This window comes from Gadus chalcogrammus, chromosome 15 (genome assembly GCF_026213295.1).
Source record: "Gadus chalcogrammus isolate NIFS_2021 chromosome 15, NIFS_Gcha_1.0, whole genome shotgun sequence".
In the NCBI taxonomy this organism is placed as follows: Eukaryota; Metazoa; Chordata; class Actinopteri; order Gadiformes; family Gadidae; genus Gadus; species Gadus chalcogrammus.
The window spans coordinates 8,999,057-9,016,526 of NC_079426.1; the positions used below are offsets into that span (position 1 = coordinate 8,999,057).

At 52.6% G+C, this 17,470-nt stretch overlaps 1 protein-coding gene across 1 annotated transcript; it reads left to right on the forward strand.

Moving 5' to 3' along the window:
- The first annotated feature begins 1,434 nt into the window (after nucleotides 1-1,434).
- Nucleotides 1,435-13,686, forward strand: LOC130405149 (sprouty-related, EVH1 domain-containing protein 2-like). Its single transcript, XM_056610147.1, has 6 exons — nucleotides 1,435-1,836; nucleotides 6,488-6,689; nucleotides 7,615-7,783; nucleotides 8,178-8,242; nucleotides 10,679-10,843; nucleotides 11,402-13,686. The coding sequence occupies exons 1-6, from the start codon at nucleotides 1,811-1,813 to the stop codon at nucleotides 12,380-12,382; spliced, it is 1,608 nt and encodes a 535-aa protein (XP_056466122.1). The 5' UTR covers nucleotides 1,435-1,810; the 3' UTR covers nucleotides 12,383-13,686.
- Nucleotides 13,687-17,470: the final 3,784 nt, after the last annotated feature.

Here is a 17,470-nt window from a genome sequence, read left to right on the forward strand (position 1 = left end):
AATGAAATGGGCAGCCATTATTGTGACGTGATCTGGGAGGACTCGGGTAGCGCACGAAACGCGACCTAATGCAATGGATTGTGGGGGAAATAAGATCAATTGCAAACCGCTCAAATTGAACCTACTTTTTCGTATTATATTCCATTTTGTGATACCGAACAACATCAGATACAATGGATAACAGTTTAAATGTTTATTACCAACAAGCAAATTGCGCAAATTCGTTGGAAAATGAACCCTGCAACACGGCCTTTAACCCGTGTTTTAATATCGCTGTAGAGATAATTATGTACAGAAATCAGGTACATTATAAGATCTAGATGGGTAGATGATCGTCCTCCGTGTGGATTCACCGATCCAGCCGTCGCTGTCGGGTTCATAATAAAATAAAATAGCCTAAACACTCACCAGCAGGGGGCGCCGCAAGTCTCTGACTGGAGGCTATTTTTCATTCATGTTTCTGATACACATAATAAAAAATAAAAGCAACGACGACCAAGCGACGTTGAGACTTAAGAAAAAGACAATCTAGCTTAATCACAGCTTGAACGATCCTAGCTTGAAGCGTCTCGAAAGTGGATCATAAAAGTACTAATAGGCTGTTGTGGACTGATATGGTCTGATAAGACACAGAAAAAGAATGAATCCTGCCTACCCACACGGACCACCAGAACCTACAGTCTACAGCCTACCTCCACAGACCACCTGGACCTACAGCCTACCCACACAGACCACCAGGACCTAGAGCCTACCCACACGGACCACCAGGACCTACAGCCTACCCACACGGACCTACAGCCTACCCACACGGACCACCAGGACCTACAGCCTACCCACACGGACCACCAAGACCTACAGCCTACCCACACAGACCACCAGGACCTACAGCCTAGGCACACGGACCTACAGCCTACCCACACAGACCACCAGGACCTACAGCCTACCCACACGGACCTACAGCCTACCCATACAGACCACCAGGACCTACAGCCTACCCCTGCGGACCACCAGGACCTAGAAGATAACAGTGCTACGCCTGCTCGCCCAGGTCTTCATCTCGCGGTTCCTTCAGAGCAGCGGTCGTGTCTGGGGTGATTTTTTGTTGTTGTTTGTTAAGTCCCCATCATGAAACGCTGGTTTCAACACACACATTTGTGTGTTATAGGACGGACCCTCCTCTCCCAGTAGGACAGACCCTCTTCTCCCAGTAGGACGGAACCTACTCTCCCAGTAGGACACTCCAGCCCCGGCTACCGAGTCCGACGCACCGGGCGGCTGCCGTGCAACCCCCGACCGATGGACCACACAGCTGACCCGGTGTCCGGACTCGGGGGTCCGGGCCGCCGCTCGGCTGCTGTGGCCACTCGACCGAAATGTGTTACGAGGTCTACGTCATCGCTTCCGCCCTGCTCTCCCTCCCCCCTCCTCCCCGGCCCTCCCCCGGCGTCGGTGGAGCTGCTGCCTGCGATCCAACATGGAGTAGCGAGAGATGGGGCTCTGGCGGGGCCAGCCCTCGGAAACTAGCGACGAGCACACCAAGCACCACGGAACTACCAGGATCTCCTTACTCACAGGACCTTAGCGGGATTAACCCGCACGGAATCGGTGTTTTTTGCGGGTCGCGGCGGCCGGGAGATCGAAGGTTTCGGGGCGCGTTCGTGACCGAGAAGCAACTGGTTGGTTGGAGGAGAAAGCGAGCGAGGGGAGAGAGAGGAGCGAGACCGGGAGACCGACCACCGCCACCCGGGGAACAATGACGAGCAGACCGCCTGCCCCCGTCGCGGCGGACCGCCGGAGGTGAACCGAGACAATGCTGGAAGACACACGGCCGCACGAGTGAGTATCCCCGGGGGGGGGGGATACCGCGTCGAGTCGCGGACACCGTGGTGCACGGGGGCTGTGCGTGGCGGGTGGATCTGTGTATGTGTCTGTGTGTAGCTATTCCGTGGCAGAGGTGTAGCACGGGAAACAGAGGCCCCCACCTCGGGGGGAGGGGGGGGTCTGGGTAGAAGCAGAAGCGTGGGTGGATCGGAAACATTTGGCCCGCGTGAGACGCGTGGAGGTCTGGGAGTTGTGCGTGAGACACTCCGTCGGTAAAGACCCGCGAGCCAGAACAAAGAGAAGGCGCCTTGAACGGTGGCGCTCGAGCACTCTCCCCGGCCCCCGGACCCGCTCGCGGTGTAGCTCGGGAGGAGGGGGAAGTCTCGCCGGATGTGAGACATCCGATCTGTCCGCCATCTCTTCCTCAATCCGCCTCATTTGCATACCCCGACACCACGCGCCATTCATAAAAACACGCAAGCTCGCGGGAAGAAGACGTTGTTCTTAACCCCCTGACACGACGAAGTAGGCCTCGCTCCCCGTTTCGGGCAGCTGGGTTGGTCTCACGTTAATAACCGGAGCCGTGTTTGTTTAAAAGTAGGCTATAAACGTCCACCGGGGCTCAGAGGGACGTCGGGTCTTTATTAACAGGACCGAAGTAGTCACGGTCACGCGCTGCCGAGGCGCGCCCCCATGATAAATAAATGTATGGTTTTGACGTGCGGGTTTGAAATGCACGGGCTCGTGCCTCATCGCAGAATTGCGGTCGGTGAACCGGAAGGGCGGGAGGGCGTCGCGTGACGCGGGCCTCATTCATAAAAGCTGTAACCTTGAGCTCCAGCCATTCATGCCTGCCGTACTCGCGCTCTGCCTGTGCAAGTGGGGCGCGTCTCTCTCTCTCTCACACACACACACACACACACACACACACACACACACACACACACACACACACACACACACACACACACACCTTTGTGTGTTACTTATCCGAGGGCAGGAGTGTTTATATGTAGTGTGTGTGTCGCAGTTATTTGAATACGTCTTTGTCGTGCAGCGTGTGTCAGTTGGCCGTCCACAAGGAGAAGGATTAGGCCACACACACTGCATGTGTGTCTGCAGGATCAGCATGTGTTGGTGGCATCAGAAAGGTCACCCCGGCAACCAAACCTGACACGTCTAAATAAAAGCATACATCCGCCAATTCTACGTCATATGTCTGCTGCTGTGCACTCCAGTAACGCACTACACTACAGTAATCCACAACCTCACAGTTATACACACAACACTCCAGTAAAGCATAACACTCCAGTAACGTCGAAAACACTACAGTAATTCACAACACTACAGAAATGCACAACACTACAGAAATACACGACACAGTACAGCAGTAATATTATAATAACGCACAACACAGTACATCGTTAATATGAACACAAAACACTTCATTCATATTACAGTAACAAAGTGCTGCATTTATTTAGCAGTGAAACAATACAGTAACATAACATTTACTCAACATGTTGTAGCACTGTTTATTTTTGACCTGTCAGTCTCTGGTCTCTCTCCTGCCCCCCGGCCCTAAAGCTACCTATCAGTCTCTGGTCTCTCTCCCTCACCCCTAAAGCTACCGGTCAGTCTCTGGTCTCTCTCCTGGCCCCTGGCCCTAAAGCTACCTATCAGTCTCTGTTCTCTCTCCCTCACCCCTAAAGTTACCTGTCAGACTCTGGTCTCTCTCCCTCACCCCGAAAGCTACCGGTCAGTCTCTGGTCTCTCTCCGGGCCCTCTGCCCTAAAGCTCCCTGTCAGTCTCTGGTCTCTTTTGGCGCTCGGTCCTAAAGTTACCTGTCAGTCTCTGGTCTCTCTCCTGGCCCTCGGCCCTAAAGCTACCTGTCAGTCTCTGGTCTCTCACCTGGCCCTCTGCCCTAAAGCTACCCGTGTTATTCTCTGGTCTCCTCCAGGCCTAAGGCTACCTGTCCGTCTCTGGTCTCTCTTGGCCCTCGGTCCTAAAGCTACCTATTAGCCTCTGGTCTCTCTCCTGGCCCTCGGCCCTAACCCTAGGGGAGGCCACTTCTGTCAGATCTTCTTGAGGTCCTATAGGTTGAAATCCTCTTTTAAATCCTGACAGCGATCAAGGAATAAGAAGCTCTGGAAAGAAATACACAACCTGGTACTGGCTGTCACAGGGAGGGAACGAGCCGGGTAATTATTTAATTCAACCCTAACGAAACGATTTGATGATCTCCCTCCCTCCCTCTCTCCCTCCCTCTACGTATGTATACCTCCCTCCCTCCATCCCTCCCTCCCTCCCTGGCTGGCTGCTCTCTGCTTGTGCACTCATCTTCCATTATGACCAGTCTTCCACAAGGCTAGGCAGAGCTATTGCTAGCGAGCTAGTCACATGTTTTGGGGGAGGGGAGGGAGGCCTGGATGTGCGGGGCAGGGGTTGTTTTGGGTCGGATAGTTTCAAACTCAAGCTCACCCTAGCTGGTTCTCCTGATGGCCTGCCTTTAATTGAGGAAGTGTGGAATATGACTTTATCACTAATATGAAGTTCATAAGGAGGGGCCTCCCCATACCTCAATGAGTCCTAAATGTCCTCCCATCAGACTAGACAGGCTAGCAGGCTCTGTTGTGGAGGTGGCTTTCTCCTCGCCATGACAACAGTGTAGCCATGACAAGTACTGATGTTAGCGCTGCTAACGGGCTCTGCTGTGCGGCATGTGTGTGTGGCAGGTGTTAGCTAGGTGTTAGCACTACGCTATCAAGCGTTGTTGTACTAGTTACCGGTGTTATCGGTCAGGTAACAGGATATGTTAGGCTTCTGGTGTTACCACTAACCTAACAGGCTCTGCTGTTGGCCTAATGGGGTAGGCAGTATGCTAACAGGCTCTGTCAGATGGGCTACTGACGTTAGCGCTGAGCCAACAGGCAGTGTGGTGCTGAGTCGACTAGCAGTGTTATTAGCCGTGCGCTTACAAAGGTTAACACCTTGTAAGAGGATATGAAACATTAGAGGGGTTCTCTGACGGCTTTCAGCTAAGAGCCTTACGACCATCGGCTTAACCTCCTGTAGCTCGCTATAAAGCTACGACTTCTGTATTCACCTTTCATGGCGGAATCATTGGATAGCAGCTGAATCGTTCTTCTAATGCTAAATTAATGCACAAGGTTTCGTTCCGGTGGAGTCTTTTTTTTCACTTAAAGTTAAAGTATATGTATTGATATGACATAAAACCACACAACAAAGGTCAATGTTTACCTGTCTGCTGAAGCTCCAAATATGGCAGTTCGTGCTCACATTGGGCGTTACCGGGTGGCTCTTTCCAAGGTGGGCGGAGCTTAGATACTGGCCATTTTATGTCAACATGTTTTATGTTTAGACGCCCCTAAGGCACAGTCCTTATGGTGCTCTCTGCTGACAGAGTGCACATATATCCACACCCAGCCCAGCTAATCGGAAGGTTGGATTACAGTCGGCCAATCGAAGTCTCCCTAACAGCCCGCAGCCTAGGTGGCTGAATATGAGCATTCATGATGTCACCGCTGCAGGTCGAGATACTGGGGAGTCTGGTGTCTCTCTGTCTGTCTGTCCCTCCCTTTATATGTCTGTCTGTCTGTCTGTCCCTCCCTTTATCTGTCTCTCTGTCCGTTAGGCCCTCTTTGTCTGTCTGTCTGTCTGTCTGTCTGTCTGTCCATCTCTCTATTTATCTGTCTGTCTGTCTGCCCCTCTCAGGTCTCTCTCTATCTGTCTGTCTGTAAGCCTGTCGTTCCTTCTCTCGGTATTGTATCTCTCTGCCTATATCACATGTCTGTCTGTCTGTCTGTCTGTCTGTCTGTCTGTCTCTCAGTCTGTCGGCCTGCCTGCTTGTATCAGTCTGTCTGCCTGTATCACTCTCAATCTGTCCCTCACTGCTGTCTGGAAAATCGTCTCCATGCTATAGCAGTGATGTGTTGTCTCTCTGCTCGCGCGTTTAACATTAAGGCCTTCAGTCTGTCTGTCTGCCTGCGGGTCTGTCGGTCCGTCTTGCTGTATTGGGGACGTCATGGTGTCTGATGGCTGCTGAATCACACCGGAACGCGGGCGATGGGAGGGGCGGTGTTTGGCACGCGTCCAGCGATATCTTATCACCAGGAAGTCTCTCCAGATGGCTGCGGTCATCAACTGAACTCTGAGCTCTGGAGCAGACCCGCCTTCCACACCCATATGCCCAGTGCTTCTAGTGGGTTGGCCCCACAGCGGAGAACTCAGAGAACAGGGGATCTGGTCTCACGTACTCTGAGAGGGTCTTCTGGGTACCGGGGTTAAAGTCTGCTCAGTGGATTCACCCTCTTCCGGACCCCTGGGGTCAGACTGGTCCAGGATGTCCTCAACCCATCTCCTTGGATCACTGCCCAAACCCCTGCCTTCTCCTTAATGATGGTCATTAAGGAGCAGTTAGGGGTTAGACGGTTCAGAGGCAGGTCATTAAGGAGCAGTTAGGGGTTAGACGGTTCAGAGGCAGGTCATTAAGGAGCCGGTAGGGGTTAGACAGTAGGGTTAGGGTCCCTTGATCAAGGATGCTTCTCAGGACCCAGGACCTTTGGACCAACCTAACCCTCCTCCCCTCTCCCGCTTCTCCTCCCCTCTCCCCCCCTCTCACCCCTCTCCCCCCTCTCCTCTCCAGTGACAGCTACATCGTGCGTGTGAAGGCGGTGGTGATGAGCCGGGACGACTCCAGCGGGGGCTGGTTGGCCCAGGACGGGGGGGCTCTGAGCCGGGTGGGGGTCTGTCGCCTGCTAGGCCCCGGGCTGGTCCCCGCCCCCGCCGCAGGCAGCCTTAGCCATGGACACTTCCTCATCCATGGGGAGCGGCTCCTGGACCACCAGGTGAGCCTCTGGCCTCCAGGGCCAGGTCTAGTGAAGACCTCCTCCAGGTCTAGTGTAGACCTCCTCCAGGTCTAGTGGAGACCACCTCCAGGTCTAGTGTAGACCTCCTCCAGGTCTAGTGGAGACCACCTCCAGGTCTAGTGGAGACCTCCTCCAGGTCTAGTGGAGACCACCTCCAGGTCTAGTGGAGACCTCCTCCAGGTCTAGTGGAGACCACCTCCAGGTCTAGTGTAGACCTCCTCAAGGTCTAGTGTAGACCTCCTCAAGGTCTAGTGGAGACCACCTCCAGGTCTAGTGTAGACCACCTCCAGGTCTAGTGTAGAACACCTCCAGGTCTAGTGTAGACCTCCTCCAGGTCTAGTGTAGACCTCCTCAAGGTCTAGTGGAGACCACCTCCAGGTCTAGTGTAGACCACCTCCAGGTCTAGTGTAGACCACCTCCAGGTCTAGTGGAGACCACCTCCAGGTCTAGTGTAGACCACCTCCAGGTCTAGTGGAGACCCCTTCATCCTCCAGGTCTAGTGGAGACCTCCTCCAGGTCTAGTGTAGACCCCTTCCTCCTCCAGGTCTAGTGTAGACCTCCTCCAGGTCTAATATAAACCTCTTCCTTCCCCTGGTGTGGGAACTAACGGGTCCCCTGGTGTGGGTTCTAACGGGTCCCCTGGTGTGGGTTCTAACGGGTCCCCTGGTGTGGGTTCTAACGGGTCCCCTGGTGTGGGTTCTAACGGGTCCCCTGGTGTGGGTTCTAACGGGTCCCCTGGTGTGGGTACTAACGGGTCCCCTGGTGTGGGTACTAGCGGGTTCTCCTGGTGTTGGTTCTAGCGGGTCCCCTGGTGTGGGTACTAGCGGGTCCCCTGGTGTGGGTTCTAGCGGGTTCCCCTGGTGTTGGTTCTAACGGGTTGCCGTGACGTTGTCTTGGCGGACAGGTGATCCTGGAGTGTCCGCTCAGGAAGGACCTGCTGTACACCGCGGCCACGCCCACCTTCCACCATTGGAAGGTGGAGGACAGGAGGTGTGGCCTGTCCTTCCAGAGCCCAGCCGACGCCCGGGCATTCGACCGCGGCGTGAGGAAGGCCATCGAGGACCTGGCTGAAGGTAGGAGACCTGAAGACCGCGTGATGGAGACAGAACTCACAGGCTGGCCCACGCTGCCTTTATATGCGGCTCAGGCGCTAGAGCGGGTCGGCTGGTAACCGGAAGGTTGCTAGTTCGATCCCCAGAGGTGTCCCTGAGCGAGACGCCTCACTCTGACTGCTCCTGGCGAGCTGGCTGTTGCCCTGCGTGGTGGACTCGGCCCTCGGTGTGTGAATGTGTGCGTGAATGGGTGAATGTGACGCAGTGTTGTAAAGCTTTGAGCAGCGACTGGCTAGAAGTGCGCAGTAGGAATGCATCAATCCACCGCGTGTTGATAACCGGAGTCCTCTAGGACCCCTGCTCTGACGGAGCTCCAGCAGCAGGTGGTCTCAACGCACAACGTTTGTGTCCTCAGGGTCCACCACCTCCTCCACCACACTCCACAACGGGGCGGAGCTGGGGGACGACGACGTCTTCACGGTAAGACCCCTTCCTGTCTCACTGTCCTATCAGATTACAACTTCCTGTCTCAATGTCCTATCTGATTACCCCTTCCTGTCTCACTGTCCTATCAGATTACCCTTTTGTGTCTCACTGTCCTAGCAGATTACCCCTTCCTGTCTCACTGTCCTATCAGATTACCCTTTTGTGTCTCACTGTCCTAGCAGATTACCTCTTCCTGTCTCACTGTCCTATCAGATTACCCTTTTGTGTCTCACTGTCCTAGCAGATTACCTCTTCCTGTCTCATTTTCCTATCAGACTACCTGTTAGCCTGTCCGGGGATATTCTCCTAGCATGGAATAGCGTTAGCACGTGTTCCATTTGTGTTTGTGCATCTTTGTTGTAGAATTAGTAGTCGTCGTAGTATTACATTTACATTTAGAAGACACTTTTATTCAAAGCGAGCACTTTTATATCCTTATGCAAGGACATACAACATACAATAAGTGCGTACATTAAGTGCCAGGACTTAAAACATACAATAAAGTAGTAGTAATAATAATAATAATAATACATTTTATTTGTAGAGCACTTTACATTCAAAAATCCCAAAGTGCTACCAAGTTTAAGAGAGAAGAAAGGGTTGTTAAAACATATAATAAATAAACAGTAAAAGAGCAAGAGGCTTTAAACAGCAAGAGGCTTTTTTAAAAAGATAAGTCTTAAGGTTTAGTTTAAAAACAGCTGTATCTGTGGGGCCTTCAGGTGGTCAGGGAGGGCGTTCCATAGTCTTTGGGCAGCAGCGGAGAAAGCCCAATCGCCTATGGTGCGGAGCTTGGTCTTAGGTGGTCTGAGGGTGTGTGCTGATGCAGAATGAAGGGTGTGTGAGGTGGTCTGGGGGGTGAGGAACTCCTGGAGGAAGGGGGGGGGGGGGCATGTCCGTGGATGCACTGGTGGGTGAGGAGGGAGACCTTGAATTAAATTCTGAATGTGACAGGGAGCCAGTGAAGGGATTTGAGGATGGGGGTGATGTGTTCATATTTGCGCACCCTCATCAGGATCCTGGCAGCGCTGTTTTGTATGTACTGGAGCTCCTGGATGCTCTTGCCAGAGATCCCGATGATTAGTAGTAGTAGTAGAAGTAGTAGTAGCAGTAGTAGTACTACATCTCTGAGGTACATAAGTATTTCTGCTTCATGTTTTGCAACCTATTTTCTTCCAGTGTATTTACTACAATATACATGCTATCTGCTGCAGAGTTTGTGTTCAGGTGTAAGTTGGTGAGGTAAAACAGCCTGGAGCATATAGAGAAGTTAAAGAACATAAATACTGGAGTTGTCCTGAAGCAGCGATTCCTCAGGTGTGTGTGTGTGTGTGTGTGTGTGTGTGTGTGTGTGTGTGTGTGTGTGTGTGTGTGTGTGTGTGTGTGTGTGTGTGTGTGTGTGTGTGTGTGTGTGTGTGTGTGTGTGTGTGTGTGTGTGTGTGCCTTTCCTCTGTCATCTGACACCCGTAGCTGTAGTAAAGGTTGCAGGGTCACTTCCTGGACACACACACACACACACACACACACACACACACACACACACACACACACACACACACACACACACACACACAGAGCTGTTTCCAAGCTTAGAGCAGTGATTTACGATAGGAAGCGTCTTGCTAGTCATCGTTGGCCGAGAGAGACTGGGGGAGGAAGAGAGGGGGGAGTGTGAGGGAGAGAGCAGACGGGGAAGAAGAGAGGGGGGAGTGTGAGGGAGAGAGCGGAGGGGGAGGAAGAAAGTGAGGGAGAAAGCGGGCGGGGGGGAGAGGGATCGGATCAGGGAGAGGTTCAGGTGCACAGGACCACATGTTTTTGCAACGTGGAGGTTTTTAGTTTTTTTATTACGTAAACCATTTTTTGATACCGTAAATTGCGGTTCTCAAAGTGAGTTTGGGGGAAATATTCAATGTCCCCCCTCTCCCTCCTGTTAAAGTTAACCCCTCCCCCACTGCCCATGGGGGCGGGGCTTACCAGTCTTTTTGTTGGGGGTGGGGCTAACTCGTCTGCTTTGTTGAGGGCGGGGCAACTGGTCAGTTTTTGGGATGTGGGGCTAACTGGTCTTTTGTGTCGGGGGTGGGGCTAACTAGTCTGCTTTGTTGAGGGCGGGGCAACTGGTCCGTTTTTGGGGGGCGGGGCTAACTGGGCAGTTTTTTGTGGGCGGGGCTAACTTGTCTGTTTTGTTGAGGGCGGGGCAACTGGTCAGTTTTGTTGGGGCGGGGCTAACTGGTCTGTTTGGTTGGTGGCGGGGCTAACTAGTCTGTTTGGTTGGAGGTGGGGCTCACTGGTCTGTTTGGTTGGAGGCGGGGCTCACTAGTCTGTTTGGTTGGGGGCGGGGCTAAGCAACCCTCTGTCTTCCTCACTGCAGTGTGTTCTGTGTTTTAGGATAGTTTCATCCAATCAGCAGCCTGTGTTTTTCCCGCCCCGCAGAACGCCACCGACAGCTCATCCAACTCCTCCCAGCGGACGGAGGGCTGCCAACCCCCGCACGACACATCGCCCCTCGCCCGGAGACAAGGCTGCAAGCTGGGGCATCACCATGGCAACGACTTCTACGAGCCCTACCGCCTGACGGACCAGTTCCTGTTTGAACAGGTGAACTCACACACCTGACCCCTGACGTCACCTACCGGGCTTCTGACCTCAGACACCTGACCTCTCTCACCTGACCCCTGACCTCACACACCTGACCTCTGAGCAGGAGGAGAACCGGACGTTAGGAAACTATCATGACCGCTTAAAAGATACTGGAGGTCAGATACTGGAGGTCAGGGGTCAGGTGGGTGAGACCTCACACACCTGACCCCTGACCTCACCCACCTGACCCCTGACCTCACACACCAGACCCTTGACCTCACACCTGACCTCTGACCTCACACACCTGACCTCTGAACCCACTCAGCAGACCCCTGAACCCACTCACATGACCTCACACACCTGACCCCTGACCTCACACGCCTGACCCCTGACCTCACACACCTGACCCCTGACCTCACACGCCTGACCTCTGAACCAACTCAGCAGACCCCTGAACCCACTCACCTGACCCCTGACCTCACACACCTGACCCCTGACCTCCAGTATCTGACCTCCAGTATCTTCTAAGAGGTCATGAACGTTTCCTAACGTCCGGTTCTCCTCCTGCTCCTCCAGTCTCTGTCCCGGTTCCCGCGCCACGTGACCTTCCAGGAGGAGGAGGAGATCGTGAGGATCAACCCTCGGGAGCGGAGCTGGGAGTCCGTTCCGGAGCGGAGCTGGGAGTCCGTTCCGGAGCGGAGCTGGGAGTCCGTTCCGGAGCGGAGCTGGGAGTCCGTTCCGGAGCGGAGCTGGGAGTCCGGTCCGGAGCGGGGCTGGGAGTCCGGTCCGGAGCGGGGCTGGGAGTCCGGTCCGGAGCGGGGCTGGGAGTCCGGTCCGGAGCGGGGCTGGGAGTCCGGTCCGGAGCGGGGCTGGGACCGCGGTTCGGAGAGGGCGTGGCGGACCGGCTACGAGGACTACCGCCATGCAGCTGTGCGTGACCACTTCCTGCACAGTGACCCGTCCTCCTCCTATGTGCACTTCTCCAAGACGGACGGCCCCAAGCACGAGTACTCCTACCCCCTGGCCCCGCCCCCAGACGGCCCCCAGGGGCCCCTCAGTGCCAAGCCTCCCGGCCACGCCCGGCACGGGGGCTTCTCGGGCGTGGTCTCCGCCCAGCCGCGCCCCTTTCTCCCCGGCTCCTCCCCCTCTGACGACGACGGAGGCAGCGGAGGGGGGGTGAAGGGCGGCAAGGCGGGCAGCCCCGGGCGCGCTCAGTGCGAACACTGCGGCGAGACGTTCTACCCCTCGGCCAATCGGAGGGGCCGGTGCCAGGACGCCCCGGACGCGGTGGGCGGCTGCGTGCGGCGGGTCAGCTGCATGTGGCTGGCCGACAGCATGCTGTACCACTGCATGTCGGACCCTGAGGGGGACTTCTCGGACCCCTGCTCCTGCGAGGGCGGGGGCGGGGGCGGGGCACGCCGGGGGCCGCGCTGGCTGGCCCTGGGGGCGCTGTCCCTGGTGGCGCCCTGCCTGTGTCTCTACCCCCCCCTCCACGCCTGCCACCGCGCCGCGCTGGCCTGGGGATGCTGTGGGGGGCGCCATAAGGCGGCCAGCTGAGCCCCCCCCCCCCCCCCCCCTTGGTTTACATGTCTGGCCTCTAGCGGGGAACCGGACGGACACACGGACGCCACAATAAGCCAAAAGGAAAAGCTGTTTTGTTGTTGTTGTATTTTACAGATAAGCTAGCGCCGGGTCAGACGTCGGTACGCTGACTCCTCCCCCCCGTCCGGTTCCAACCAGAGAACCGTGTGTGTGTGTGTGTGTGTGTGTGTGTGTGTGTGTGTGTGTGTGTGTGTGTGTGTGTGTGTGTGTGTGTGTGTGTGTGTGTGTGTGTGTGTGTGTGTGTGTGTGTGTGTGTGTGTGTGTGTGTGTGTGTGTGTGTCTCCCACTCCACTCAGTACTTGAAGTCTGAAGACCGACCGTAACGGACACATCCACCAAAACACACCAGTCACTGTTTCTGATTGGCTCAGAGCCGTCGGTGCCTGGTCTGAATGATGACATCACCTGGCACCCGTTTGAGCCAATCAAAACAATCAGTTAATCAACAATCAATCATAACGAGCCGTGGTTGGCCGGAGACGCTCCCAGGGCTGTGATTGGTCGCCGGAGGCTTCGGAAGATGACCAGGGAGGACATTGACCATATTTGATCAAGGGAAGTCTTCAGGTGTGTCCGTTCTGTGTCTGGACTCCCTGTTCACCTGCGATGTACAATCACCCCCCCCCCCAAAACCCATCCCAGGCCGCTGATTGGCTGAGAGGATGCAGGGCAGCCTGATGTCACAACAGCAGGAGGAAACAGGAGTCTTATTTTAGACAGGATATCCTCATCCTGCCTCATTGCTGCCCACCCCCCCCCCCCCCCAGACCTGAAGAGGAAGGGTGAGGGGGGGAGAAAGAGAGAACCCGCCGGTGTCTGTCGTCTCCTCAAGCCATTTACAAAGTGCCTGAAAAACGCTCCCAAACTTATTGTGTATTTAAATCAAAGTTAAGACAGATCTACGAAATCAGACTCGTTTTTTTACGCTAAGTATTTTTACCTCTGTAAAAAAGAGCAAAAACTATATTATATATATCACGTGTATGTTGTAAATGTTTATCTCTATTTTAGTTTGTATTTTTAATAACTGTTTATAATGTGTACAGTAGTACTTTGTAGGGGAGGAAGGATTGCCAGGTCTAAGAAAAACAAGGAAACGTGTGGGTCTTAGCTTCTGCCTCCAATAAACTGAGAAAACCTTAACGATGTGTGTTTCTGTGTCGACTGCAGCGCTCTAATGATAACAGTTATTACTCAACTCATAATGATAATTATAATAGCTCGTTCTATATAGCAACGATCGGAATCAAGTACAATTAAAGGGTTTAATAGCGATGTACAAAGTTTACAATGAATGAAGTTATAAACAAAGGTCTATGAACTTGAATAGAATGCCCTTATTAGGCGTGGCTTAATGTCTTGACTTACAGCCATCTACGTCTAGCTGAAGATATTTAAAATAAAAACCTTCAATGTTGTAATTGGCTTAAGGGATGGGCATTCAAAAGGTGTGAGTGAGTGTGTCAGGAATCAGTAGGTAAACAAAGTTCCCAGAATCCTCTGCTCCAGGGTAACATGTGATAGCAATAACTCTGTTCACCTCCTCTCGTCGCTCGTTCTCTTTTTCTCTCTGCCTCTCGTGTGTGCCTCTCTCTCTCTCTCTTTTTCTCTTCCGTGTGTGTGTGTGTTTCTCTCTCTCTCTCTCTCTCCCTCTCTCTCTCTGGATATTCTCTAAAGTATGTGAGTGATAATGATGGAGGGGAGGAGAGGGGGGAGTGGAATGGAGAGGGATGAGGGGAGAGGGAGGAGGGCAGATAAAGTAACAGGAGGAGCAGTAAATCCCCACCGCCTCAGACCACATCAGGGCCACATGTGCAAACATTTAAGATCTCTCTCTCGCTCTGTCTCCCCTCCCTCACTCATGCTCTTTCTCCCTCCCTGTAAATCCTGTCTAGTTTTTTCTTGAGGCCGTCTTATTGTAATCCACGCACAACTCCTGCAAGAAGTGATACTGCAACATCATCTAGAATATGTACTAGGTGTGTGTATCCGTGAGATACACACAGCTAGTATATAATATATTCTAGCATATGTACCAGGTGTGTGTTTCAGTAAGATACACACACCTAGTACATCATAGGTTCTAGTTATTGTACCAGGTGGTGTCTTTGGCTCTGTCCCGCCTAGCCCTAACCTCTCCCTCCCCCTAGCCCTAACCTTAACCTCTCCCTCCCCCTAGCCCTAACCTTAACCTCTCCCTCCCCCTAGCCCTAACCTTAACCTCTCCCTCCCCCTAGCCCTAACCTTAACCTCTCCCTCCCCCTAGCCCTAACCTTAACCTCTCCCTCCCCCTAGCCCTAACCTTAACCTCTCCCTTCCCCTAGCCCTAACCTTAACCTCTCCCTCCCCCTAGCCCTAACCTTAACCTCTCCCTTCCCCTAGCCCTAGCCCTAACCTCTCCCTCCCCCTAGCCCTAACCTTAACCTCTCCCTTCCCCTAGCCCTAACCTCTCCCTCCCCCTAGCCCTAACCTTAACCTCTCCCTCCCCCTAGCCCTAACCTCTCCCTCCCCCTAGCCCTAACCTTAACCTCTCCCTCCCCCCCCTTAAGGTTTAAAACCTTAACAATCACCATCCCTCTTCTTCTAACCTCAAATATTTCCCTTATACCCTAAACGTACCCCTTCCTATCCTCTTATACTTATACCTCCTCTAAATTTAACAATGTGTTTATTTTCCCTCCAAACGGAATGGCTCCTCCCCCTGTCTCCCTCCTCATATTATGTAGTATTCTTATTATCATAAACATTAACCATTCCACCGTCCCCTCCCCTGGGCCCGGCCGCTGTTTTCACTGGGCGGGGCCCGGCCCCACTCCAGGGGTCCTCACTGGGCGGGGTCCGGCCCCACTACAGGTACAGGGGTCCTCACTGGGCGGGCTCCGGCCCCACTCCAGGGGTCCTCACTGGGCGGGGTCCGGCCCCACTCCAGGGGTCCTCACTGGGCGGGGTCCAGCCGCACTCCAGGGGTCCTCACTGAGCAGAGTCTGGCCCCAGTCCAGGGGTCCTCACTGGGTGGTATTTCGTTCTTTCGTTACTTTCTTTTAATTATGTCAGCCTTTTTTCCCATTTCATACATCCATACCATGAACTTCCCTTTATATATATTATTTATAAAACATTAACCCTTTTCAGCTGATCCCAGTGTACCACCCTCTGACTATTCATTTGAAGATGCTCAATTCTTTATCAATAATATTCTTGTTTCCTCCCCCTTTCCCTTATCTACCATCAAACTTTTCTTCTCTTTTAGTACCCTTTATGAGTTGACAGCAGTTATTCTAATACTACTTCCTGATGTTAACCCTAACCCCACTCCCTGGTGTTAACCCTAACCCTACCCCCTGATGTTAACCCTAACCCTACTCCCCGATGTTAACCCTAACCCTACTCCCCGATGTTAACCCTAACCCTACTACCTGATGTTAACCCTACTCCCTGATGTTAACCCTAACCCTACTCCCTGATGTTAACCCTAACCCTACCCCCTGATGTTAACCCTAACCCTACTCCCCGATGTTAACCCTAACCCTACTCCCCGATGTTAACCCTAACCCTACTACCTGATGTTAACCCTACTCCCTGATGTTAACCCTAACCCTACTCCCTGATGTTAACCCTAACCCTACCCCCTGATGTTAACCCTAACCCTACCCCCTGATGTTACTCCCTGATGTTAACACTCCAGAGAAGTTAAACCAGGGTGAGTATAGTATGCAAGCAATTTGCTTTCTTTATCCCCTTGCTCAAAGTAAGTGTATCCGGATTTCGGTAACATTTCCATTGTACGATCCGTGGCTTTAATATTAAACTAACTAACCCTTAAACTCAGCTTGCAGGGAGGGGGGCTCCTTCTACCAAAGCTGGAGAGGGAGATGTGGCATAAATTCTGTCCAGTTGTGCAATGCAGTTTGTTAATTCAATGAGATTATTCTGATTTATATTCCTCTCATAGCCACTATAGGAAATTATTTCACCCCTTATATACGCCTCCGGGGTCTCCCTCTGCACCAAAGTGGAAACGTGCTTCTTATTTACGCTAAGAAAGAAGTCTATTTGTTTTGAAATACATTCCACAAAGTCCTCATTTGAAAGTAAACGATTATTGAAACGCCATGGAGCGTGGCCAACTGGCCATTATTTAGTCCATCAAAATGTGCGTCCATGGTCACTGGGGCATGGTCAGGTATAACTATTGGGTTATGCGTAATGGAATTTGCACATGGGAGAATGCTATTATCTACTAGAAAACAATCAATACCAGTAAAAGTTTGATGGACATTTGAACAAAAAATAATATTATTTATCAGCGGGATTGAAAAGCGCCAAGGGTCAGAAATGGCAAATTGGTCCTCAAGGACTGGATCAACTTTCGGAGTTTCGGTAGATGACCGATCTAGTTTAGGATCCAGCCAACAGTTAAAGTCCCCTCCCCATAAGGGAATGTGATGGCATATCTGGTAGAGTGCAGAACAAAGACTAAAAAATAACATAATCATCACAATTTGGACCATATACGCTTACAAGAAGGTACCCGGGGGTTACACAGTTCACCAGTAACAATTAAGTACCTCCCATTAGGGTCTGTAATCACATTAGAGGGTACAAAAGGAATTCAGTTGTGCAGTATAATGGCCACTCCTCTAGATTTATATTCAAATGAAGACTGATATACCTGATCAATCCAGCTACATTTTAATCTTGACTGATCTGAGACTTTAAGATGAGTTTCTTGTAAATCATCACCCAAGTGATGGAGATGGGATAGCACTTGGCTGGGTTTGATAGGATTGTTAATGCCACTGCAGTTCCAGCTGCAACACTTGAGTACACATACCCCTTGTTGTTTCACTTTAATTAAGGCCCTATGAACAGGTTCTGAGATAAGGAGTGGTGCTCAGTACTAAACATACCAGCATACTAGTATTGTATGAGTAAGCTTACAATCAGCCAGGAAAATCTGGCTGACACACTGATAAGACAAATAAAACAAAAACATATAGCAACCCTTGGTGGAAGGCATGCCACGTGACCCCTTCCCACCTG